At 45.0% G+C, this 26460-nt stretch overlaps 1 protein-coding gene across 5 annotated transcripts in view; it reads left to right on the top strand.

The window, feature by feature from the left end:
- Positions 1-1062: 1062 nt before the first annotated feature.
- The window catches only part of LOC118117583 (zinc finger protein 521), a 93364-nt gene continuing 67966 nt past the window's right edge, over positions 1063-26460 (top strand). For 2 of the 5 annotated variants that reach the window (XM_035169927.2, XM_035169925.2), the window contains exons 1-3: positions 1257-1975; positions 9094-9150; positions 16116-16316. In XM_035169927.2, coding sequence (XP_035025818.1) covers positions 1936-1975; positions 9094-9150; positions 16116-16316 — 298 coding nt within the window. In that variant the 5' untranslated portion in view covers positions 1257-1935. The other 3 variants (XM_035169926.2, XM_035169929.2, XM_035169928.2) reach the window with 3 other exon arrangements.

Below are 26460 nucleotides of genomic sequence, written 5' to 3'. Positions count from 1 at the left end.
GGGTGGGTGGATAGAGAGAGAGATAGCTAGTTAGATAGATGGGTAGGTGGATAGAGAGAGAAAGATAGATGGATAGATGGATTGCTAGATTCTGTGACTATTAACACAACCAGGAATATTATTTAAAACAGAGAGAAATAGAGAAATCTAATTTTATCTGAGTGTGTAAAGAAAGAAAGAAAAAAAGAAAGAAAGAAAAACACAATAAGAGATATTAATAACTTTAAAGAATGGTAAAGGTGCATGTAATGATACATATGATGTAATGAAGAATAAATCCATCAGAATAACACAAAAGGGTGCAGACTTTATTTCTCGACACAACAATAGAAATGTTATTTAAAACATAGATGAATAGATAATCTGCAGGTGAGTTTGTAAAGAGAGAAATAACATGTATACCAAGTTAATGACTTTAAAGATTGGCAACGGTGCATTTAATGATGAATATGAAATAAGAAAGAATAAATCCATCAGAATAATATCAAAGGGTGCAGACTTTATTTCTTTACACAACCAAAAAAATGATCTATAACATATAGAAAAATAGAGAAATCTGCAGGTTAGTGTGAAAAGAAAGAAAGAAAAAAAATATATATATCATAACTTAATAACTTTAAAGATTGGCAAAGGTGCATTTAATGATGAATATGAAATAAGAAAGAATAAATCCATCATAGTAACATCAGAGGGTGCAGACTTTAATTCTTGACACAACTAGAAATATATAAATATCTTTATAAACAGCATCAAAACATTTAGCTTTAGATTGCGCATAACGAGATTCTATTATAATCCCAGTGTATAAATGAAGTGATCGAGTGCCATTGTCATGTCATGTCTGTCCCCAGCCCCGCTTCAGGAAAATGTCTCTCTGCTGAACCCTTTCCACCAGAAGGGGGACCAGTCCGTCTGCCGTAGACGGAGAGTGGCCGACGGGCGAGCTGAGGCGGAGGAGACGCCAGGGTGAGCGAGCCGACTCTGGGCGTAGAGTTCGACTCCGGATCCGGGGAAGCAGGCGATCCAGCGCTCCGCATCTTGCCGCGCTCCCTCGGATTTTAATCATGCCTCTCTGTCTGTGTGTGAGTGCAGGCAGGCTGACAATGATTTCCTCAGTGATTACGTACAGAGCGAGTCCCTGCGGGGTAGGGGCCCCCTCTGGAGCCATCCTGATGGCTTTGGGGGCCTTGCTTCCATTTTCCATTATTATGTGGACTACCGGAGCGACAGCGCAGTCCAAGACCTTGCAGGTTTGTGATGAGGAGGGAGCTTCCATCTTCTCTCTGCTTCTTCATCCTCTTTTAAGAGCAATTTAGACGTAGACTTAGATCAGATTCCCGAACCTAATTCATGATTAGCTGACTGGAGTGAGGAAAGGGCTGGAGTCTGTCATAGTTTTCATGCTGTTAGGTGGATATGAAGTGAAAAGTGTATTTATCATTTTTTTTCCTCCTTTTTTTTGCTTTTGTTGCCTTTTTGCCTGCACGCTCACAGGACGCGTTCGGCCGGTGTCTTTCTCACTCGGATGCATTTTGAGGCGAGAAAAAGCGAAACATATTCCACTTTTATTTCTGCTCCAACACCATGCCCGCTGCACGCGTGCGTCCGTGCCCGGAGAATGGAAGCGCATGACGGGATATTCTCGCACTTTTGCCCGCCGATACCCGGCTCCACTAAACGGTCCGGTTGGATTTTATAACACGGTGCACCTACTCATCACAACCGCAATAATAATAATTCACAGTAACAACTCGTAGCGCGGCGAGAGTTGCCTCTGTTTTCCTGCTTTTTTCCTTGTGTGATGGTAAAGACGCAGCCGCGGCTTCGCTCCGTGAAATTTAGACAGACTGCTGCACCTTTACACTGTCCCGTGTGTTCGCCCGCAAATTGTCACACACGCAAACTGAGCAACTTCAGCGGGTTTTTCTCTGTAGGATGTCGCGCCGCAAGCAAGCTAAGCCAAGATCACTGAAAGGTAAGTACGGCTGTGTGTGCTGGCTCTCTCCCTCTCTCTCTCTTTCAGAATAATTTCATTTTGAAAGGATGGACAAGTCTCCAGTCTGAACTCGTGGCTCCATCTCTCCTTGTTTTTATTATCTTTACACATTGCGCATGCATGAGATCCACACGCAGCGGCCGTAGCTCATTGTGTTGTGCATAGTGATAGTTAAAGTGCAAAAAAGGGCAAGCTAACGGGGGTTATGTGCATGATTTAAACGCAAACATCTGGATGTGTTATGGTGGGGAGGTGGTGGGGGGTGAGGGGGTTTGAGAAAAAAGACGCTCCTGGTCCTGGAACTTGTCTGATGGAATGGGGTGCAGAGTCACGTGACTCACACCCCCCACCCACCACCACCACCCCCTGTCTGAGAAAACTAAGGAGGAAACATTTTATATGTTGGGGGGGAAAGGGAGGGCACTGATGTGTATGTGTGTGTGTGTGTGTGTGTGAAGAGGTGGGATAAGTGTTGAGTGGTAATTGTACATGTTCATTAATAAGTTGGAAACATCTGGATTTAACAGTCATCAGCTGGAAGCCTGGACACAACACAACTTTATGATGTTTGTTTTTTTAAGTGCCTCACAGTTCACAGGAGATTGTGTGTGATTTGTACGTATTTTCTTACCTTTTGGTGTGGTGGTGGTGTATTTGATCGTGAGTGTGCATGTGCGTGTGTGTGAGAGGGTGAGAGAGGAGGGAGGGAGAGAAGAAATTGAGACAGAATGAGAGAGCAACATGCATGCATACCCTCTTTCTCCCTCACACACATGCAGACACACACTCTTATTCATGCACTACTTTCCACTGTAGCCCTTTTGGTTGGAGTGTGGGGGAGCTGCTGGGTTTTCGAAGGTTGAGCTCCAGTTCATCTGGCAGGCATTGTATTTTGCTCAGCAAATAATTGTCCACAATTTCACATTCCCAGCTTGTGGTCTGTGGACCCCCTCTCGCCCTCTCCCCCTCTCGTTCTCGGAAGTCTTCATCTCAAAGGAAGATTACATGGTCTGCGGTAGTACATTCATGCAGCCACCATTTTAAATCAATACCCAGGAGAGGGTGGAAATGTGAGTGCATGCACATCTTAAAATTGTCACATTCTGTCTCCAGACCTGCAGCGCTCCATTCACAGTAAACAGCTCTATACATAGATTTCCTATTTTCTCGGAGCAGATTGGCATTGACTGCTTTTTGTTAGTTGGTGTGACATTTGCTATTCTCCGAAGACACATCACTTACATGTAATCGTCTCCTGCCGGCGTGCCTACATGCTACAAGTGTGTGTGGTGCGTGTGCGCGTGCGTGCGTGCATTCGGCAGAAACATCTGTTAAGATATGTGTAAATGTGTGCGCGCGCGGCACAGAGAGGCATCGACGGTGAGCGCATCGCAATGCAAATGAAGTCAGAGTGATGACATTGTTTGTTTTGTTATTGTCACTAAAATTTAAATTGGAAAATTGCAGCTCACAAAACACGCCGACTTTTATGTCTTCATTCCGAGTGCAGGAGCGGAGCTGAGACGCAGATACGTCACAGATATCTCCCTGCTCTGGATCCGACCCAGGGAAGGCCAGGCAGATGTTATTTATTGTTCATTGTCTCCCTCTTCCCTCAGGGACAGAGATACACTTATACAGATGTCCACAATAACTTTACTTGTCATTTCTTCTTAATCGTTGCTCGACACTGCTTCATTGCTGCTCTCGAGTTCACAGGAGAACAGCAAATTGTCACTGTGACTGTTTAATAATATTTTTTTTTTTTTGAAACACCAAAGTGGCCTCTTTAAAATGTGTGGCCCCCAATGTTGTTGTGAGCGTGCGAGAGTCCGTGTCTGCGTGCACGCGTGCGTTTCCCTGCGAACAGAGCCGGGTTGCCAAAGTTCAGGTTTCACTTTTATAGGTTGTCTGGTGCTGACTTGAAGCAGTGGACGGGGCTTCTTTTTTTTTTTTAAATGCACAGAAAGAACACTTTGTTCTGCGGACGGGGAAATAAACAGAGGTGCCGGTGGAACACAGAGGGAAGGAGGAGCGGGCATCATGTGCGGCGGTAGCATGGAGAGTGTGGACATGGAGTGTGTAGAGAGGAGAAAATAACGCTGTGACAGTTGGCACTCCTTTTTTTTTTTTTCCTCCTTCTTCTCTCCCGTGTACCCCAACACCCCCACCCCCACCCCCTACCTCCTCAGTATTGCCTGCTTGTGGGAGTCAGAGGTTATGTTTTTGGTCCCATCGAGGAAAAGGCCAACATTACAAGTCCCGTTTCAATTAAGTCTGAGAGACAGATCCGGCTACGTTATTGCTTGGGGGAATAAATGGCACAGGACAAGACCATACATCATTCGCTTATATGCAAACACTTCACCCCAGCCACTGACATTTACTCAATCCTGAGCCTTACATCTCTCAACTGTAGGCACATTGTAATTTTGTTTTGATGTGCAGATGCTTTTGGGTCAGCACATTGAATCGGTGGCGAGCAGCAAGGAGGGAGGATCTCGGTCCAGATCCTGTGTGAGTTTGTGTGTGTGTGTGTGTGTGTAAGTGTGTGTGTGTGTGAGTCAGTGTGTGTGATGACTGCCACGTTGCTTGTCCTCCCAGCACTTCCTGACTAACGTGAGGCTGGCTTGATATTTTCATTTGGAGCACAAATGACACTCTGAAGCTTCGGTCCTGACGTGTTAATTGGCTGAGTTGGAAGTTTCCAGGTCCTTCATAGTCTGCATATATATAGATATATTCTCTGAGCCCATTTGCTTTAAGCCCAGCGGTTGTCATGGAGTCGTTGCTGTGTCATGTATACCTTAAATATTTCATGTATTTTTTTTTTTTTGAAGAGTTGAAATTTGTCACCTCATGAATGAACTCTGGAGTTTTGTTTTGCTGTACGTGAAAAGAACATATTATTTTTAAACTTTATGTATGAGCCTCACCGATCAGGTTGATTTATGGAATCTATGGAGGGCATATTAAAAACAAAGTTAGTATTATTTAGCAGTAAAATTCCAGTGCAGATTCGACATTTGTTTTGATTCCCTTCGTGTCAGGGACTAAAATTTGACCTGTCAAGGAAAACTTGAACTGATATTTATCATTTTTTTCAATTCCACGTTTGTCTTAATTTTAAGCCTTTTTGTTTTTAGTGAAAAGAAACTTGACCATGAACTTAATGCCAATAGATGTATAACCCCTCCCCTTTCCGTCCTAAGCATAGGCCGGTGTAAGAAAAAAAAAATATGGCGGCACCTTTAAGCTTATTTCTCAGAAAGAAAAAACTACTTTAAAAACTAACTCAGCACTTAAAAAACTAAAAAACATACACTGTACATAGCATGTTTAATGTTAAATGAAAAATGAAAAATACGGAAAACATACGATTCATGCACTTGATTTTTCCTCCCCTGATAAAACGTCTATTAACAGTTCTGTCATTTTCAGTTTATGGGAGACTGCAGTTCTCCAGTCTGTTCACAATTAATGATCTGTGGCATAACACCCATTAACACTTTTCTAATGTGACACAAAAATATGGTTAGTATTATCATTAAGGAAATTATGATGGAGCCGTAGAAAAATCCCATTAGCGCGGCTGTCAGTGCTCTTGACATGCGGCTCAGTGTGTTGGACTGGGGTGTCGCGGGAGCTGGCCGATATCTCTTCTTATTCCAGTGGCATGTGTCTCTCCTGTTGTCATGGATCGTCTGCCACATGGAGGAAGAGTTCTGATTCACAGACAATGATTGATTCCCACCACTGCTGCAAATGAAATCATTACGTCGCCGGGCTTATTTGCATCTGTCTCGTTTGCCTGTATAAATAGCTGATATTTTTTTGGATATTTTTTTTGGGGGGAAGCTAAATTTGCAAATGATTGCTTAACAGAATTATCGCCTCATGACAGTGTTTATACCGCTGCTATGGTGGAGCGTAATTTTTAATAATAGCAATGCTGTTATGATTTGCTTACAGTACACGGCAATATATGGAGGATTACAAATATTGTACAACCTGATTAACACGCTCCTCTATTGCAAATTATTTATGACACTAATCACCAGTTCAAATAATGCTCATTAAGAAAGTTATTCATGTGCAGTGTGTGTCCTCCTCCCTCCCTTCACAGCCCTAATTGAGGAGGGTTGACCTCTTGACCCGAGCTAAATTGAGTTGTAGTCCCTGTGGCGAGCGTCTCCTTCCCGGTCAGTCAGGGCGGATTACACAGCCATTGTGTTCGGCACTGTATCGTCCAAGCTGGCTGTAACCAAGCAGATGAGTCACGCATATCCAGGAACACACTCAGGGTTTTTTTCCCCGTCTTTCTTTCTTTATGCATGAGAAGTGCTGTGAAATACTCACACACACGCACACACACACACACGAATAGGAAGCGATGCTCTTCTAAAAAGCACAAAACACACACCTCACACTAGTCTCGAAATCATTTGATGCAGTAGGAAAGGGCCAGGCTGCTGGGTCTGTCACGTTTTGCTTATTCACGTCTAATAAATCCTTAGTTTTTGTGATATTTCATCGTCTGCGCAGTCTGTTTTATACCTTTCGCTTTGTTTGGTATATTTTTGTTTTTTTTACTTTATGTTTTGTATTTACTTCCCGCGCAGCTCTCTTATCTGTAGACAATTAATTCATCCTGAAAAAAAGAAACGTCCTATCTTGGGGATTGTCACTCACAATACAATGACAGTTACTATGTTCATTTGGTTTGTGTGTGTGTGTGTGTGTGTGTGTGTGTGTGTGTGTGTGTGTGTGTGTGTGTGTGTGTGTGTGTGTGTGTGTGTGTGTGTGTGTGTGTGTGTGTGTGTGTGTGTGTGTGTGTGTGTGTGTGTGTGTGTGTGTGTGTGTGTGGCCCGTGTGTTAATTAGTGGCTTTTAATGCTGTGTCACTTGTTGTGGGATTATGGTTTTCCTGCTCTGCATTTTAAAAATCAAAGGAGCAGCGCCGAAACGGTCCCATGTGTGTTTGGTATTATATTAACAAAACCTAGCAGCATGATTACAGTTTGTCACCGGCTGAGTGATACACTGTACCTTGTCAAACATTAATTAACTGATAGCGGTGACGCATTAACAACAGTCCGGACAGAGTCGCATTCAGCGGAAGTTAAAGTCATTATGAGGTGATCATGAGCTTTAGAGTATCTTAATTAAAACTCTCCGGCTATTTGTGTTTGGACCGACTGTCGATCAAATGTCGGGCCGGTATGAAAACATCACACACAGTTTGCCCTCACTTGACAGCTCATCTTCCCATGATCACTCCAAGCGAGCTAATTAATTATCTTGTGCGCAAACGAGAAAAGCGTTTTGCGCCGTGATGGAGGTTGTTTACTTTAAACGACGCAACTTTTAATAAGTTCACCGTGGTGAGAAATCATCTCGAGCCCGCCGTTATGTTTAAGTTCTTAAAGGCATTGTGGAATAGAATTTTCTGCCTGAACTCCCTCGTCTCACCAACAGGGATGGTAATCAAAACAAAAACTCCAGCTCCCCACCACTGATCTCTGATAGAACCGTGGGGGATTTATTAGGACCCCCTGTCCCTATAGCGCATTTAAATGATCCTGGATGCAAGGCGCTCAACAGTGCTGCAGAAACTCATTAAACTCTCAAGGCGTCAGTCGCTGAGGCCTCCTTTTACAGGACGAGGTTTCCGTGTTGGCTGATACACTCCTTGGTGGCTCCGAGGGATTTACCTCCACGGTGTCCAACTATGTCTATTCCATCACTTTTAATTGATTTAGCTAATTAATTGGCAGACCCATGATCATTTGTTTAGCATATTTCCTGCATACATCAATTATAAATGTTACTAAAGGATTATAGTTCCAATCAGAGAAATTCTTATGGATGTTTCTTTACAAAAGGTTATTTTGAACAAAAGCCTCCTGTCAGTATCCTTAGCAATTCACTTTTGGCTGGACAAGGCCCTGACGGCAACACACTGCAGCTCCGTCGTTTGCCATCTTCACAAGAAACACTTTGTCACTTTCCTCTTCATTTTTTCACCGAGGTTTGACACCACGCTTGACACCGACTCTTGCTCCCCCGAGGAAACGGCTTCTGCCACCATAGGATCCTGCCTTAATTATGCAAAGTACAGGATATTTTGTGCGATTTTAAAAGTGCGCCAGTTTCTGCTTTGGCAATCACTGCCACACTCTCCTACTGGGAGGTCCTGTCAGACTCCCCCCTTCCTCTTTGCCCAGGAAAATGAAAGGCTAGAAAGAAAAGACACAATGGAGAATGCATTTCAACTGCAGGGGTGGAACGCAGAGGCGTAAGAAGTCCTTAGTGAGACCCTCATTTTACATGGAACAGGTGGGAGACTCTTTTGTTCTCGTCCCGCTGTTAAAATCCATTTCATTTCTGGTACTTGACATATCACACGGAACTCTCACAAGTTCCAAAAAGGCTCCGATGTAAGAGGGTCTTACCTTTTATTAAACAGAAGTCGTGTTTTTCAAGGCCAGTGCGGTTTACAAAAATTGTCCAAAGTGGACGTAATGAGCGGATGTGAGTGCTGATCGGGCCGTCGCTATTTTGTCAACCACTCAAAAATCCAAAATCACTTTGCAGCTGCTGTTATGACACATCTGAAATATTTCTTTCTGTATTTTTTTTAATTTTTTTTGCATTTAAGTTTTTAGAACAGATTTGTTTTCTGAAGGTTCATGTGTGCACCGGCAATCTACAAATCGTCTTTTTGATCTTTACCTACCCGAGGCTCTGTACCAAAGCAGTCATCAAGGTGTTTTTCACTTGGTCACTGTTGATGTTGGGAGGACGTTTCATGGGAGACGTTCATAATTCATCACGTCATTACCCAGTCCAATATGTTATTTACGTGGGTGTCTGTTTGCCTTGTTGCCAAAACTCATACATATGAAAGGCTTGCGTGGATTCCCAAACCACAGGTTGAGCTGTCGAAAGCTGTTGAAATCTCTTGGAGTTTTCATACAGAAAAATCTCAATAGTAAATAATAAAAAAGAAGGGAAATCTCAACGTGTCGAACTTGTTTTTCACTGTTAACTGTTTCTCTCCCTCTTTTTCTCCCCCCTTCTCTTTTTTTCTGGCAGTAGAAGACAATGTGACAGAGGACCAGCACAGTCCCGGGCAGACTGCCATTCCAAGCGGTAATGCTCCATTTCATATTTCATCATTTTCGGCTGGAAAGTGGATCATGTGTCTGCGTGCTTGTGTGTGTGTGTATGTGTGTGTGTGCCTGTTAAATCTTTGTTGGGCTCAGAATGATATTAAGTCTGCCTTTACTGTTTTTAGTTTTTTTTTCACACTTTAAACTGCATGGCTGGTTGCATGCGTCTTTATAAGACAGGGGCCGAGCGTTGCATCTCTTGTTTGCCAGTTGTGTGCATGCATACGTGCAGCTGTGCTTATAGCTGTCCTTGTGTTTCGCCGTGACGCTTTTCTTTTCTTTTTTTTGGGACTCTTTGTTTCCCAACCTCCTGTATGATGTAGACTGGAGCTACCCAGATGAATGTGTCCTGTCTCCACGTGTGCCATTCACAGTGGCCCTCCAGGAAAATAGCAGTAATTCAGGTCAGGCTAGCAGAGAGCCCCCTATGAATGAAGCCTGCTCCTGATGCACCACACTGTATATTTTCATTTCATTTGTCTCTGGTAAAGGTTAAGTCTCAGGTGTGGTTATTTTAAACCCGATATGGATGGTTTTGCCCAGCAGGCTGGGGACCTTGGGTGCTCCTAGGCTGCCACATTAGTCCAGCATTTACCCACAGTCTTCGGAGCCGCATGCACCACTACAATAGAGTCCGGCGTTTCTCATTCGCTTATGACAAAAGTATGTTCCCATTTTATTTGTTTGCTGCAATTGTCTTCTTTATCATGCAGAAGATATTTCGAGCTAGATCTGAGTTTTTTGATCCAGAAAGTGTCATTTCTGACATTCGGTATTGTCAGTTATTCCTCTCTTATGTTTCCAAATTGCCCGTTACGATATAATTGATCAGAAATGTCAGTAATATATTTATTTGTTCCATCCCTGGAAAAAGCAGAGCAGCATCTATCTGCCGCTGTGTTAATGCGTATCGACAGGTATTGGTGGGTGGTTCTGTGGAAAGCAACTGCCTCCTTAGCCCATCTAACCCCAGCTCAAGGGATGAAGGACTGGGCATAAGCGGCAGACTTGCCTCGGAGGCCTCCTGTCATCCAGAGCCAAAGCAGAGCTAATGAGTGTGCCTGATTACAACGACCCCCTCAGACACACGAATACCCCCCCTCTCCCCGGGCCGCCACCACCTCCATCTCCAGAGTGAGGGGAGACAGCCGCCACATGATCGATGTCTGCCTGTGGAGAAATCAGGAGGGCGCACAAATTAATTTCTCACTTTCCTCATTTGACTTCGTCTGACTGATTTATTTTTTAACCCCCCGTCTCAGGGATGCAGCTTGACAAATGGTCATTGCAGGATTCGAGTCGTTTGTGGCGGCAAACTTGAGATTTTTCCGGTCGCTACTTCCCAATTCTTCACCTCCAACTTTTTAGAAACGTTTCGCTTGTGAGTTACTGAACGTGGTCTTCGCAGCAGTCTTCCATCCGTCAGTCCTCACGGTTAAACCACTGCCCCACACAAGCCCCCTTTTTTAACGGCGAGCAGCGGAAAAGCTCACCTGCTATAGTTCACGCCTTTGCCACTTTGACGGACACGGCCACAATGGCCATTACTCCCCTGACAAGCTCAAGGCTTAATCAGACATGGTGTCAAGATCTAGCTCATAAGTAGACCCCCAATCGTGCTCTTCTGTGACTCTGCGAGCGTTCTGCAGGCCCTGCATCCTGCTCCTCATTCATGTTTGATACGTAGCAAAGGCAAAGGAGAAATGCTAACAAAAGAGGCATTCTGAAAGATAGACAGTATTATGCGTAGTATAGAGAGGCAGGAACAGTGTGATATCTGAGATTTAATGAGGCTGTGCGCTTTTTTACCCAGAGACTGTCGAGCAGGCTTAAGATCTGCAGCTTGGCTTTACCACTGTGCTGCCTGTGTGTAATTATAACCACATGCCCCGTGCTTTTTATTCTCTCTTATATATACATCCATTTCTTTTTTTTCCCCCTCCTCCTTTCTTCCTTTCTTTCTTTTGCTCACGGCTACGTCATATTGAGGCAGTTTTATTTTTTTGGGGGGGGAAGAGGGTGTCAACATGGAGTGGACCGAGGCAAAAAGGAGGCTTACGGAGATCTGAAGGGGATGTCTGGATGGCAAGGTGCCGTAGTGTAGTAGTGTAGTAGTGTATAGCGTTGTGGCGCGGCACATGAGACGCCGGCTCTGGCTGAGGTTGAGGCTGCCCACAGATCAATGTACTGCGGAGCTCGCTACAGCAGGAAGAGGAAAGGACTCTTTCACTCCACCACTTCAGAAAATCATATTCTCTATTATTCATTTCCTTTGATGTTTTACTGCACTAATGGCATAGCAAGGCGCTCAATATTATCACTCCCTGTGAGAGAGCGAGGGCAGACAGGCACAGAGAGAAAGAGAGAGAGGGAGCATTTGGTACGTTCAAATGCTGTTTCTCATTTAACCGCTTTGATTTCCATTCTTCCCTGTAAGCTCACATCTTTTTTTTAATTTTTTGTTTTAATGGCAGATGATGGCGTCTGCATACCTGTGATTATATGTGCTACTTCCTTCATGTTCTGTTCTCTGTGTTGTCTCCACTGTTTGTTCTTCCTCCTGTAATTGTTTGGCACATTTTCTCCGTCTGTGTGACTCTTACATTTTTATTTTTATTTTTTTTTAATCTCAGCATGCATCATAATATTTTCATAAATTCACTGCATGTTTATTTGTAACATATAACAAGGTGGGAAACGTTTTCTGTCGGCGCGTCACTTTAAGAGTTTAAGGGAGATGGCTTTCGACAAGCACCCTCTGCCATGTTCGAATTTCAAATACATCACAATTATTTAACAGCAATTAATCCTTCAATATGAATCTGGGGGGGGGCTTGAAGCAGATAAATCAAATTGCATGTATCCACCATATGAACACAGACCCCCCCCCCACACCCCCACCCCCACCCCACCCCACGCGCCTCCTCCTCCATGCAAATTCTTGACAATCATTAACAATCTGGCAAGTGTCAAACCTGCAGCCGCGTCGTCGGATCATGACGTCCTTTAATGATGGGGGATCAGTGGATGTGACGGCCTAAGTGGATACCCCCAAATCCCATCCATACAGAGGAGGATACACTCGGAGGCACATGTGGCATTAGAATGTAGTGTGACCTATATATGGAGGGTGCTCGGCAAAAGTTTTAGATTTTTAAATAATGAGGTGCCGGCAACCGTGTGAAGGTTATTCAATCTTAATGTCCTCCTCTTTCTGACAGCCTCCCTCACTCTGATAAAGGAGCGTGCTCACCTTTGATCAGGCCCGCCGACATGTGTCGACAGAAGCTGCTCGCTGGTTAAAATAAATTCTTAATTTGAACTTGGGGGTGGGTGGTTCTAGGGTGGGTTTGCCAGGGAGGGGGCATCATAGGATCAGGGTCTCTGGGAATGATGGGGGGGTGGGGGTAATAATGTTTTCAACACCAAGGTCTTTCATTGCACAAAGAAAGGCTCAGGCTAAACCCTGATGGAGCTTGACGTACTGTATCCACAGGCAAGTAACAGCATATAGCCCTCAGTTGTTTCATTGCTTCTCGTGCTCCAGTGATTTGGGGCTGGATTTGAATGAATTTTGCTTTAAAACACTGACATCCATCACGTGTTGCATTTCAGAAATTGCTCAGTACCCCAAAACAACTGTTCTGAATCTCTTTTCCTTGATCTCGGCATTCAACTTCATTATTTAATCTTAACGCTTTGGGTTAGACATTAGGTCTCCAGTGAGGTTAAAGGGTTCATGGAGAGAGTTAACTTTTTAGGAGGAAATTATAAGGAATTCAGGCTTTGCAGCTCGGCCAGATCCTTCGCTGTATTCCTCCTTTTTCCATTTCTCTTCGCTCATACCCTTCCTCCACCTCCTCCACATGGTCAGCGTCTCCACCTGTCTCAGTGGGTGGGCCAGACAGTGGGGGGACAAGTGTAGGCTTCCCTGCTAGGGACCACACGTCCCCGGTGGGGGTAATGGAGCAGAGAAGAGAATATCAATTAAAAGGTTATAAATATTTAACAGCAGAAATATTCAATAATATAAGGGTGGTGGGTCCAGGGGACTCCTCAACTTACAAGATGAAAGTGGCGGCATGATAAATGTCACGCGGTACCAGAGGAGAGCGGAGTGTGTATGATGGATGGACTCAGACTCAGACGGATATTACACGGCTCTAAAGGTGTCAATCACCATTTAGATTTCCACATTTTATTAGTATTGTACTAATGCACTTCTTCCACCATAAAGACAGAAAAATTCATCCCTAAAAATCCTTCAGTCAGATCTTCATTTTATTCCCCTCATGAATAATTTCTCACACTGAGCCGCGATCGTCTTACTTTGAGCTGACCTTATCACAGTATGGATCAGCTGTGGTCAATGTAGCCTCCCTCTCGTCCTCGCTGTCCACGCCGGCATCGTCAAAACTCATTAACAAAATTAAGCAGGGCGCTTTAGGCATGAGGAAAAACTCTCAATGTGCCACACATCTTGCCTCCATATTCCACATGTGATTGTCAGCCATTCCAAGCATGTTGCTATTGATCTGCTGTCCAGCCTGTAGAGACTGGTAGAAGAAGATGTCCTGATCTGATGGATTACTGTATGAGGCCCAGAGGCACAGGAACCTCAGTATTGACGTGGCTCTTTAATCCCAGGGTTGGACGTGACCTTGCCATGTCAAGCCCCCATCCCCTCCTTACTCCCGCGTCCAAACGTGTAGCAGTGTGCACTTCCAGCAACGCGTCGCAGCAGTGCACTGGAGGTCACCCTCGCTCGACCGAGAGCATCCAACCCAGCCTGAGTTCACTGGAAGTTGCAGCCAAAACTTGTCACTGGAAACAAGAGATAGCAAGGGATTGGAAATCAAACATGCGTAAAGCTCGTTGGGTTTTGCGCTCGTAAATTTTCCCAGTTTCTCTGAATCGTTCTTTTTTTTTTTTGTCATTCGGCCGTTAGCATAGATCTATTACCCGTGAAACATTGGGAGAAAATCACCTTAACATGAGAAACAGCATGAAACGCATCACAATTCTGTATTTTTATATGAGATAAAACATAAAATGCTTAAATGTAGCTGTAAGTTGTTTCCCTGACAGGACCGAGTTGTAATATTAGAGAAATTAATGATTCATAAAGGAGTCTTAACCTCCTCCACAGGCACCCCGTAAAAAAAAGACATGAAGTGTTCACATTTCAGTGCATATTGTGAATTCTGTGTCTCCGTGTGTGTGTGTGTGTGTGTGTGTGTGTGTGTGTGTGTGTGTGTGTGTGTGTGTGTGTGTGTGTGTGTGTGTGTGTGTGTGTGTGTGTGTGTGTGTGTGTGTGTGTGTGTGTGTGTGTGTGTGTGTGTGTGTGTGTGTGTGTGTGGATGAATCATAAGTCTATATTGTGTGGCTTTTGGCCCCAGTCAGAAGTGTTTCCCCCCAGAGCAAGAAAGGCCTGCATCTGCGAGGATTGGGTTGGGATTTTCATTTTCTTGAAACACCTTCTGTTCTGTTCTGCATGGTCCCACTGGGGACCACGGTGCTGATATTTTTAGAGGGCATGTTCCGAGAGCCTCAGTCGCCAAGAGGGAAGGACAATGGAGGGTGTGATGTTACATCAATACTTGGCGCAAGTGGGGGGAAAGGAAAAAATCCTGGGTGGCCTTGATGAGTTCTGGAACGCCTTTCCTCAAGGAATTTCACAGTTTGAGAGCACCCTAAAGAAGGAGGACTTAAAATGGCCGCCCTAGTGTATACCCACCCGATATATAAATATATATGTAAACACCCACACCTGCACACATCAGTACCCCACGCTTCTAGTCCTCGGGCACTGTTAACTGTGTGCTAGGCGGAAAAAAAACAGGCTTCCTCCTGACATCCCCCTCCGGAGTTTCAGGACAAGCTAAGGAACACTTGCATCAGTGGGGCTTAAAATGGCTGCCAGTGAAGTGCAAGGGCTTTTCTCCCCCACAAAGCCTTAACCAGGGTGACATGATTGTTTTATTCGAAGAATGTCTTTTTAATCAGTCATATTGTGAAGTGTAATGGCCACAGCGGGGGAGCAAGAGGGCTGCAGGCCACGCCGCCTATTCACATGGTGCTGTCGCCAGCCTGACTCGCTTCGCCATGCCCCTGAATGAAGATGTTTATTGTACATCTTGAGTCAAGGTCTGATTCGTTGTTGGGATATTTTCTAATCACAGTGTTTACAGTATTTTTTTAATCCCAGTCCTGGTTCAGATTAGCCAGGCGCCCACCCCTGGCACTGCTGCAGCACAAAGCCAACAAGAGACAAAACTGCAGATGGATTGAAGAATATTGATGTGCGCGACCCGCGGCTGCCTGCGAGCAAGGCTGAATAATTTAGGGAAGTGTGTGTCGTGACGACAGCCTAACACACACCAATCTCAGTTTTGTATGTTACGCTCCATACATCCACAGTCCTGGCTCGGATGTCTCGATGAAATGGCAACGTCTGTCTCTGTTGATAGACGCTGACCAATGCAATTCAGCACGCACCGGCAGAATTTCATATTTCTTTGGTCCAGCCAAAACTGCAATCCAGAATTTATTGACTACACATATTCCCATCAGTCTAGTTTCATATACTGAAGTTTTGCTTGGGTGAAGCAGGGCAAACACAACGTAAAACCATTTCTAATAACAGAGCCGTGTGCGTGCGCGAATGTGTGTTAGATTTGTGTGTGTGTGCGCAGTGTGCCACCCTGTCTGTGTGTGCCTGTATATCTCTCACCCTCACCTGCCCAACGGTTCTGTTATGGCATGAGTGGTTGAGTTACAGAGGCCCAAATTGAACCTGCATTTTTATTACAGCTTTTATTATTGTTTTTATTAAATCCAGAGTCTAGAAATCCATTTTATTGCCACCCAGAGGAAGCCGTGGTACTTCACTGTGTGGGTCACCCCTCTGACTATGTGGTGCTGTCATTTCCTGTGGCTCGGCAGATCCAGAGTGCGCCCTCGAGAGGGCGGCGGAGGATGGTGAGACTGGGCGTCTGAGGAAGAGGCTGCTTTCTCCAGAGGAAGGCGAAGAAGGAGAGGAGGAGGACGAGGAGCCGGCGCTGCACAGCTGCGACAGCTGCCGGCAGGTGTTCGAGTCGCTGAGCGATCTCACCGAACACAAGATTAATCAATGCCAGCTGACAGGTAAACAACGTTCAGCCCACCGAGCCTCCCCTCCACTCTGCCACTCAGCTCTTCTCCCACTCCCACACTCACTCAGTGCCTTCACCAGAGAATATGCCACACTATGTGTGTTAGTACACTGCGCCAAGGAGAGCACAACACCAGACTACCAGTTTCCTTGGTGCATATCCAAAAACATAGACACACACAGGCCTCGCACACATAGCACATTATTTATATGTGCTGTACATCAATATCTGCAGACATGACACACAAATAGGCCTCCGTGTGTCCTTATAATAGATCACTGTAGGCCACAGGCTGTATTTATAGTTTGTGCATTGTGTCCTTCCCTGTTTCAGCGTAACACTTTACACAACACTATACTAATTCTAACATTTCACCAGAGTTTAACATGCTGCTACGAGGTCCCACAGTAACCAGACCACCAACTGGAAACAGATCCTTGCTCCAGGAAAGTCCCTCAGCTGGTCCCAGTGCTCACGAGCAGCAGTAGTCATACCTAGTGGGACTGAAAGAGAAGGATGCCATTGGCAGACTGTGTCATTGACCTGTTGATGGATGAATAGAGCTATAAATACCCTGACAAGGTGGCAGACAGAACTAATGATGTGAAATGAAGGTTTCCATGTGCTTCTCCTGGACTTGCTGTCCTCCTTTACATGTCCGTATGGGCCCACATTGAGAGAAACGCCATCTGACACACATTTCCCAATGTTTGGGCGCAGACCGCGTCTCTTTCCATCGTGTTCAGCAACGGAACACAAACAAGCTAAAACTCAATGATCCTGTTTCAGATTTTGCACTGAAGCTACTGTTTATAGATTTCTGAGGGAATTGGAGAGAAAGCTCGGGGTAATCTATGTTTACATTCAAGCACAGTTTAATGTCATATTTTGCAACCCACAGTCAGCAAACCACAAATTATAGGGTCAATGTCCCACGAGTTTTACAAAGATTTTCCGTTAGCTGTAAGACAGTCTCACAAACCTAGTCTTGTGCATGTGTGTGTGAGTGTGTGTGTGTTACAAACTATATAGCACAGGTTATAGTGACATGCTATAGGAGAATACGCAATAGACGTGTTTTTAGATAATAGGTATTGTTACTTGTTAAGTACATGATTGTGTGCGTGTGTGTTTAAGCATGAACATGAGGCTGTTATCGTGCCCTCATTGTTGTTAATTTAAGCAGAAACACATGCATGTGCCCTGTAGGAGTGACTTTGTATGTGCGGGCGTGCTTGTTTACTTGTATGTGCGCCACAGATGTGCAGGCGTGTGTGCAAATTCAAAAACACCGATGCTCAGTCAACTACAGGTGTGAAAATCAATGTACTGTTCCCTTTCACATGACTGTCATCCAGCAAATGCATTCAGCGGTTCGAGGGAAAAAAAAGTTCATATCCTCCTGTCACCCTTTTTTCAATGTGACACCCAATTCCATCAAGCCAACACAGATTTGTTGACAGTACTATTTTGGAAACCTGAAAAACAAAAAAAAGCCAATTATTGAAGACATAGGGGGACATGCACTAACCCAGTTTCAATTTAAAAACTCTTTTTAATTGTACTTGTTTTAGCCACTGTCACACACGCACTAGACATCACCCGGAGGAGGTGAACCCAGAGGAGCTGAACACAAAAGTCTGAATCTGTTGAATCGGACATTAAACTGACTCTAGCCTGCTAGCTCTGAGTATAAAGTCTGTGTAATGTCCGACTGAGTCCATGTGTGAGTAGAGCAGGTAACTCTGGGGAGAAGTCATAGCGAGCAGGTGGGAGTGTTGATCTTGTTTCTATCCTGCATCCTCTACCCACCATCCTTCACCTAAAAACAAATCAAGGCTACATCCATCCAACGGTTTAGTTTAACGATCTCTGTCCACTCTAGCTCCGTGGCTCAGTTTCAGTTTTAACCCCAGTACATACCAGCAGGCCTGAAAACGCATTTCAGTTCTTGAACTAAAACGGGGCCAGCAGCATTTTCCAAACTACTTAGTTTAAGTGGCTCTAAAACGCCAGCGTAGTGTGAACGCCATACGTATCTGTACCAGAGTTGATGAGTTTTCAAATCAAAATGTAGCTGAATGGATGTAGCATTTCCAGCTGAGGAGAAATCCCTCCTGTTTGCATCTCCAGTTGTACAGGGCACCTCCTGACAATGTCCAGACCCAATTGTCCAGATAATAGTCGAGCTCAGTTCACATGTGATAACAGCTTTTGAAGTGTAACACTCAGGAACCAGTCAGAAATGTTAATAAAAGAGAGTGTATGTGATTCAGGGGCAGAGCTTTTATGTTCTTACTATTGTAATGTGCTCATGCCTGACTCAGCCATATTTTTCCTATAATTAAGCCCAGCTTTTATAAATGTCAATCTTACGGACAAATAACTCTTAATTGCTCAATGATGAAAAAAACACCGTTTGGATAAGCGCCCCCTTGGAAACCAAACAAAAGAATCTAATTGCCATTAGGGTATTGTGATTGTGCAGAAACACTCTATTAGTATTCAAACACAGTGGGAGAAAAGAAACTTCTAGATGGCATACTAAGTACTTTGAATGTGTGTGTGTGTGTGTGTGTGTGCGTGTTTGTGTATTCTCTGGAATATGGGAGGAGATTTCCTATGTGGCATTATGTAGACATCCATGACCAATTAATCTGCCTTACATCAAGTCTCTACTCACAGATGGATCCTTTATTAGAGCCATTTTCTAATCAGCCACCAGCACCTGCTAAACCCTCCATTTTTACAATTTCAAATGTCTTATTTTTGGTAAACAAATTGCATTGCTTGACTGGAACCAATCCACATATGGAGATTTGCTTGCTGTTCCCTAACAGCTCGGCTTCCCCCCCCCCAGCTGATATCTCATAAGGGTATTACTGTGTATTACTTGAACCAGATATGCACATATACACTCAGCACCTCACATGTTTATTCTGGGCCTGATTATATCATGAGAGTCCCTGTTCTGTAGTAAAACACAAGTTTCACAAAAGGACTGAGACAAAACAGACTGAATGAAGTCTAAACAGATTCGAGCAGCATGTCGACCACGCCCGATGGACAGAGAGAAAGAGAAAGATGTTACATGTCACCGCGATCAATGGCGGCCATTGTCTCCCTCCCGTCTGCCAGAGGTATAACACCTTTCCATGCACTTAAGCCGTAACCACTGCAGTGCGCTAAGGGAGCGCATGGGTATGGATTGCCTCGTGTCCCTGATGCGATCGGTGCTATTGATCGCGCTAATGCTGGACTGCGGAGGAAGGCGAGAGCCTGAGAAAGGGAGCAAGGGAGAAGGAGGGAGATGGGGAGAGAGAAAAAGAGAGAGTGCTGCAGGAATGCATCCCCAGGGAGTCCGTCTTGGGCTGGGGCAGGGCTTCAGGAATGCTCCCCAGGAGATCCCAGTGAAGGCTAGGGCAGGGCTGGAAGAATGCTTCTCTGGAGAGTTAAGCGCGGAGGCTGGCTGGGGCAGGGCTGGAGGAATGTTCTCCCAGAGCACCCCTTTAACTCTGGGGCAGAAGTGGAGGGGCTCCACGGGGGGAGAGAGCGCTCCCCCGTCCCCCCTCCGGCTCCAGGATGGCTGCGGATCAGGTTTCCGTGTGGGGATCAGCATCCTGCCGACAGGGCTTTAGGCTGCCCTGGGGAGGAGACAGGAGGCTGGAGGCATTGCTATTCCACAGGCCTTTCCAAAAACACTTCACAAATGCTTTGTCTCACTGTCTCACTGTACTGTCTATACACCCTTGCATTGTTACTGATCCTTCACAGGGAAGGAGAAACAGTGTCTGTAGTTGGATGTTTGTTCTCAGTTGGCACAAGACATGTTCATATGCTCGATATGAGATTGCAGCGGTAGGCAGGGAAACGTGCCTTTAGACCTACTCACCAAAAGAAATACCTCGCTCCTCGGCTCATTTCCACTCGTGTTTACCAGCCTGCCCACACTGTAAATAAAAATAACACCTCTCGCTCCGAATTTAATTCAAAAGATTGCATTTTCACAAAAGCCTTTCACTGTCAGTTCTCCAATTCTGTCTCTCTGAAGATATTTGAATAGCGTAGTGCACACACGGGCTGTCAGCCTGGTGGCCATTCTTTCATTACGGGTCCAGCTCCCTTGAGCAACACCTTTTCTTGTGTCCTTCACTAGAGGAGGGGCATGGCTGCTCCCCCCAGAGAGATCCGTGCCCTGCTATTTTAACCCTCTGTGAGATGACCTTTTTAATAAGTGTCTTTCTCTGTTTTCCTGCCGGCCACTGTGCGAGCAAACAGAGCATGTCTTCTGCTTCCCTCAGATAAAGGAATCAATCAGAGAGGGTGCAACAGTGAAAGAGAGAGAGATAACTGGGCCATATATGGATTTATATTATGTAGATTTCCTCCTTTACTTCTTCCCTGTAGATATTGCAAAATGCACTCGGCTTCAATAAAATACATTTCAGATTTATGAGAAAAATACAAATGAAATACGAATGCTGAGTGAAAAACAATAAGACCCCCCCCACACACACACACACACACAAAGCAGAGGAATGGCAATACAGTAAATAGTTTAGACAAATTTCTAATATGAAATCGCTCTTTGTGCCGTGTAACCAGACAAATCTTTAAAACCCGCTGATACATGTTTTCCCCTGTTCCGTTTCTAACCACGACATGTTTGTTTGAAGTGTTTGAATTCATTTACATCAAGTCTTTGGGTCAGCGGCATGGAAACATTCAGTAATACCCTCAAGTACGAACAGGCTCCTGGCAGTCCATGTTTTCTACTAACTGTTTCCAACAGGCTCCGATTGGTTGTACTGTTTCTTTCTGTCTTTTTTTTTATTTTTTCAACTAACTTTGTGTATTGATCCAACAGCTGCTTTGTGGCTGCCAAGAAGAATGTGCCAAACTGCAAAGACTTTATTTGCTTCAAAAGGGCTCACATAAGAGGAGAGCGACATGAGCAAGACCTGATTAGCCGAACTCTGAGCCAGTGCCGTTCATCAGAAGTTCTGCTGTGTTTTCGCCCGGGCGTCTTGCGACATCCTGGTACAAAGAGCAGCACACTGATTACAAGCCTTTGAAAGGAAGAGAGGCGGTCAGGGGAGAATAGCTACTTCTGGCACAACGCAGCCACTGAAAAGAGACCTCATGCTAGAGTGAGCTCTCAGAATTGGGCTTGAGTCTTTCCTGTGTGTATGTGTTTGTGTGAGGGGGGGTGCTCTATGTGATTGTCTATGGGAGAGCGAGAAATAGGTAGGGAGAGAAAGGGAGATGGAGAAAGAAAGGGAGCATTAAAGTCGATGTTTGACTCCACGGCATAGCGTCCCTGTGCATTTCCTCTCGGTGCGACAGTGCCAGTAGCGTTAACAGTAGTGTCATTAGGAATTCAAAGCATATGCCCTCGTGAGGACGCCCTCTCTCTCTCTCTCTCTCTCCCCTGTGCTTCACACCGCACACATTATGCACTATATAAAGTATTTATTGGTCTTTGTAAGACGACGACTGCTTTTTTCTGCAGAAAATCTATCAAAACAAGAAAAGAAACGGATTCGTTTGTGGCCTGTGTTTGTGCGATCAAAGCAGAACTGATAGTGACCAGCACTGCAACTCCTTCATATTCACACCCCCACTCTATCTTACACGCCGTCTCAGATGTATTCGCCCTGCTCAATCAGTCATCCGCCTTGGCATGCAAACACACACAGACATATTAGCACGCACATGCGCACACGTGTTCCCCCGTAGCACCTGTGTGCTTGCACTTTGCATTCCAGACGGCACATAATTCATCGGCCAAGACGCAAAACACATGCTGTGATCTTATCCAGTTGACCTCTTTCTTAAGCAGGTAGCCACAAAAGCAGGGCTGACGTGTGGACAGACCGGAGATAATCCCACGTACTCACCCAGAGCCACACGCACTGAGTGAAAACACCATATCAACGACACTGTCATTTCCCCCTCCACTTTGTAGCATCCCTTTGAAATGACCAACTTCAGTCGTGTGACAAGACCTGGCCGTGGAGATGTTGTACTCGGTTTCTCTTACTCTCTCCATCTCTCCCTGGCCCCGGCTCTGCCTGCTCTTTGTTCACTCCCTTCCTCAGCCTGCGAGTCTTTTTCAGCGGCACAAGCAGAAGAATGGCACATTAAATCTTAATAGGACTGCGTCTGGCCGTGTTGAATTGCAGAGCGTGTTAAGCCGGCGCTTTCCTCCCCCTTGGCACACGCTCGTGGAAGTGGAAAACAATTGAATAAAAGAAACCGCTCCCTCCCTCTGTAGCGCAAGTGACTTCGGCTGATCTGCTGAAGCTATGAGACTGAACTTACGTCGGCTCTCAAATGGCTTAAGCCCTTACTGAGAAACTGTAGCATAAATTACATTAGTGCTTTTCAAAATGCAGGGACATACATGGAAGGTAGACACAGGATTTACCTGACCACCCACAAGGAAGCTGTTGCATAGTCTCCTCTCAGTGACAGTTGGAAAATCCTGCCATAAAACTCACTAGATATTCTTCGACTGCAACAAAGAGGACAGAGGACAAACTTGCCGGTAGAGGCGCGTGAAATGTATGCAGGCCAGAGGAAGAAGAGGGAAGTTTAGTGGGAGAAAGGGATAGGCAGGAAACGACGAAGAGACACAAGCAAGGTAGGGGAGAGCCAATCTTAGCAGCAGCAGCAGCGATGTGGGTCCAGGCCTGCTTTGTCAGGCAGTCAGAGGTGGTAATTAGCCAGTGATGAGTTGACTGGTTGTGTGTCCAGTGCACAGCACTGCTGGGTGGGGCTGTGGGAGGTAGATAAGGCCAGCAGTGGGCTTATCTCTGAGAAGGACAGGCACCAGGCCTGCCAGGCAAATCCACCCACAGACCAGCCGCATTTTATTAACACCATCATTAATGCCAGACAGGTTATGTGCGGTGGCTCGGAAGAGAGAGACAGGGAAAAAGTAAAAAAACAAATAAAGTCTCAATTCCTGCTTGGTCGGCCGGTCTAAAGTACATAGCCATCGGTTGACGTGTTTTGAAAGCAAGGAGCTCGTGGAGATGTTTACCAGGTAGGCAGCCAACGGAAGGGCACAGAGAGCGAGCTTGGATCTTACCTCTGGGTTTTGCTCACTTTCCTCTGGGTCCACGGAATTCAAATGATTTTCTTTTTTTCTCTTTCAAACGTGGGACTGCTCACTGGAATAATGATGAGGCAGATACAGAGAAACATAACTAGGCGCAAAGAAAAGGCAAAAATGTATTTAAAAAAACTTTATGGACATCTTCTTTGCTCAGTTTCCCCACAAATGCTTTGTGAAATGTTGATTTTTTTTATTTTATTTTGTTCTCTCTGCATAGAATGAACAAGTGGGTAATGTTTTAGTTTATTCAAACTATTTTTATTTAAACAATAATGATAAAGAACATATTAATCATAAAATGTAATTAACCTTAGAAGTTTTTATTTTTTATTTATTTTTATTCATTTTGATCAGATGTGACCTAAACAGGTGTCTGGTGTTTTATGTGGCAAATGAGCATTCACACGCTCTGGCTTGATTTTTATAAACAATCGTGTGACGTGCGTTCCACGAACAAACACTTGGTTTGTAATTAACACTGTGTATTAGCATATCAAATGCCAACGCGCCTCTCAGTGGCATGTTTCTCTGTGATAATTTACACCAGCAGTCAACTGGATGTAACATGGCATTGAGACAAAAACAAGTTCGCCAATCTACATACACCTCATTCAGAGACACCCAAAAAAACATGCATAGCCTTTTTGATTAATGTTAATACTCCCTAATGAAAAGGTCATAGGATTTTGCTTATGTCTGCATGGAAATGTACTGAGCATTGATCCCCATAGGGCTTTTTCCTTGGATGGCTTTTGCCAAACTCCCCAGTAATGGGAGGAAGGGAAGGAGGGAGATGGAGGGCGGTGGAAAGAGTGACCAGTCCGACAGGTTTATGTCTCCCTGCAGGCTGAGCTCTGTGGAGCGGGCCCACAGGAAGGCGTGGAGCCAGCTGTGACGGCATCCTGCTAACCACGGCGGTGTAGGAACTTTGGGGTTACACTATCACCGACTCAACGTTTCCCCCCCTCTCCTCTACCCCTCCCAGGGGTTGTTTTTGTTGGCCAGGGGGTAGTGTTTGGGTGGGAGCTGCTATGGGGCTCTGTGGAACAGCCACTCCTATACTTCAGGATATGAGGAGTACGGTCACCCACGAGGACAGGGATTCTCAAATATCATATGAAGTAACACATTTGTTCCTCAGTGCTAATTGCCATTTTTCGAACTGGAAGGTGGGTTCATAAATTTCGTTTTATGGGCAGGATGGGTGTCGTTTAAGGTCTCCAAGGCCACCAGCTGGACTGTGCTTTGGCAGAGGGAACAGTGTGTCGTGACAGAATGTAATGGTTCGACGGTAAAGCCATGCTATCAGGTAATATAAGGATGTCATCTTAACGTTAAGAGCAGTGGACAGCAGTGTGGGGGGGGGGTCCAGCACCACTGAGAATGTAAAGGTCATCTAATCTATTCCACCTCCAACCTGCCTGGCTGATCAATCATCCTTGAGGAGTCAATCGATTTGATCAGAGAGCCGCTCCTAAGAGATGGTTTCCCAACAAGTCGCCCTGATTCACTGGAAGGCTGCAGAGTGTGCCAGCTTGGTTCGTGTCTCTGCGATAAACCAAGACATTAAAAATCCTAATTAAATAGTAACCCGCCAACTGTGGTAGCCATTCTCTAAATATGCCACTGATTTAAAACAGCAAAGAACATCTACTGCTATCACTACATCATGTTATCAGGCTCATTCTATATGCAACGCATGTGCTCTGAAATCAGATCAACAAAATCCTGCAGGACTGACTGACAGCCAAGAGAGATTGGGCTGTAGTAAACAGAGTGGTAATCTTTATATTAGGACATTATGTGCCCCCAGTCAAAGCATGATGCATCTTTCTCATCATGAACTTGGTTTGTAGAACATACCCCACAAACAAAGTCAACAGACAAAAACCATCGTGTGATTGGATTTTAATCCAGTTGCATTATTATTCAGGCCTCCCATTGGCCGTTCATTACTCTCACATGGCGCCTGTGTGGGTTGTTATCACCCAATCAGGCTCAAGACTGCATTCTGGAGAGCATGCTTTCGTTTGCATCCTTTAAACCCTGTGAGCCTTCCCTCTCTCCGGGCCCGCCAACGGAATACCTAATTCCAAAGTAAACTGATTGCTCTCTCCAACAAGATTACGCTGTGATGATGTTAGCCAAATGAGACCGCTATTCGGATGCAACCGGGGCAGGCAAGGATGCTTACCCCAAGATGACTGATCAGCATGTTAAGAGAAACGAGTTTGGGAAAAAAAGGAGGAGAAAACGAGGGATAGAAATCAAAAAATGTGAGAGAGTTGTGCGCGTGGGGGTAAGCAGAAATGTAATTTGCTTCTCACCTCAGGCGACTGGGCTCTGAGGCCAGTAAATATGCAAACAAGCTGAGCCTGGCCATCAATATGAAGACCCTAGATGATTACTAATCTCCACTGCAGAAGTAGATTGAGGTCTGTACAGCAGCACCATGCAACATGAGGGAGGGAGGTTAGAGTCCAAACGAGATCTCCATATTGGCCCCCAACCCCAGTCTCAACTCGGAGTTACGGATATACTTGACCTTCAGTTTGAGAAGTAATACAATATTTATGATGCATACAAATCAGTGATCGAGCAGAATTAAAAATATAGTCGTTTTAAACATATATTGCAAACATTTTGAAATGCTTCATGAATCTTTCATCATATTGTGAATATGATTCAGAAACTAGTGCCGTAACTTCTCAGTAACTTTGAACCTTGTTCTCAGCCCGGTCTTTTCATCATGGTGAGCTCCTTGTCTGATATGAGCTCTTAGACGTGAGGCACAGTAGTTTACCAGCCCATTGTCATTCCCCATCCGTAATCCGGGATAAAAAAAAACCTATGGGACACGGACCAGGCTGGAGTCATTAGGTGTGTGCGTGGCTTACCCAGACAGCCAGATAAACCAGATGCCTCGGGATGGCCAGGGGTCATCTCTCTGTGAGAATACGTTGTTGATGTCCTTGTTTCTATCTGCCTCTTCTTCGCTCCCTCTCTCGCTCCT

This window comes from Hippoglossus stenolepis, chromosome 11 (genome assembly GCF_022539355.2).
Source record: "Hippoglossus stenolepis isolate QCI-W04-F060 chromosome 11, HSTE1.2, whole genome shotgun sequence".
Lineage (NCBI taxonomy): Eukaryota > Metazoa > Chordata > Actinopteri > Pleuronectiformes > Pleuronectidae > Hippoglossus > Hippoglossus stenolepis.
The sequence above is the reverse complement of the archived record's forward strand: the minus strand, read 5'-3'. Positions and strand labels throughout refer to the sequence as shown.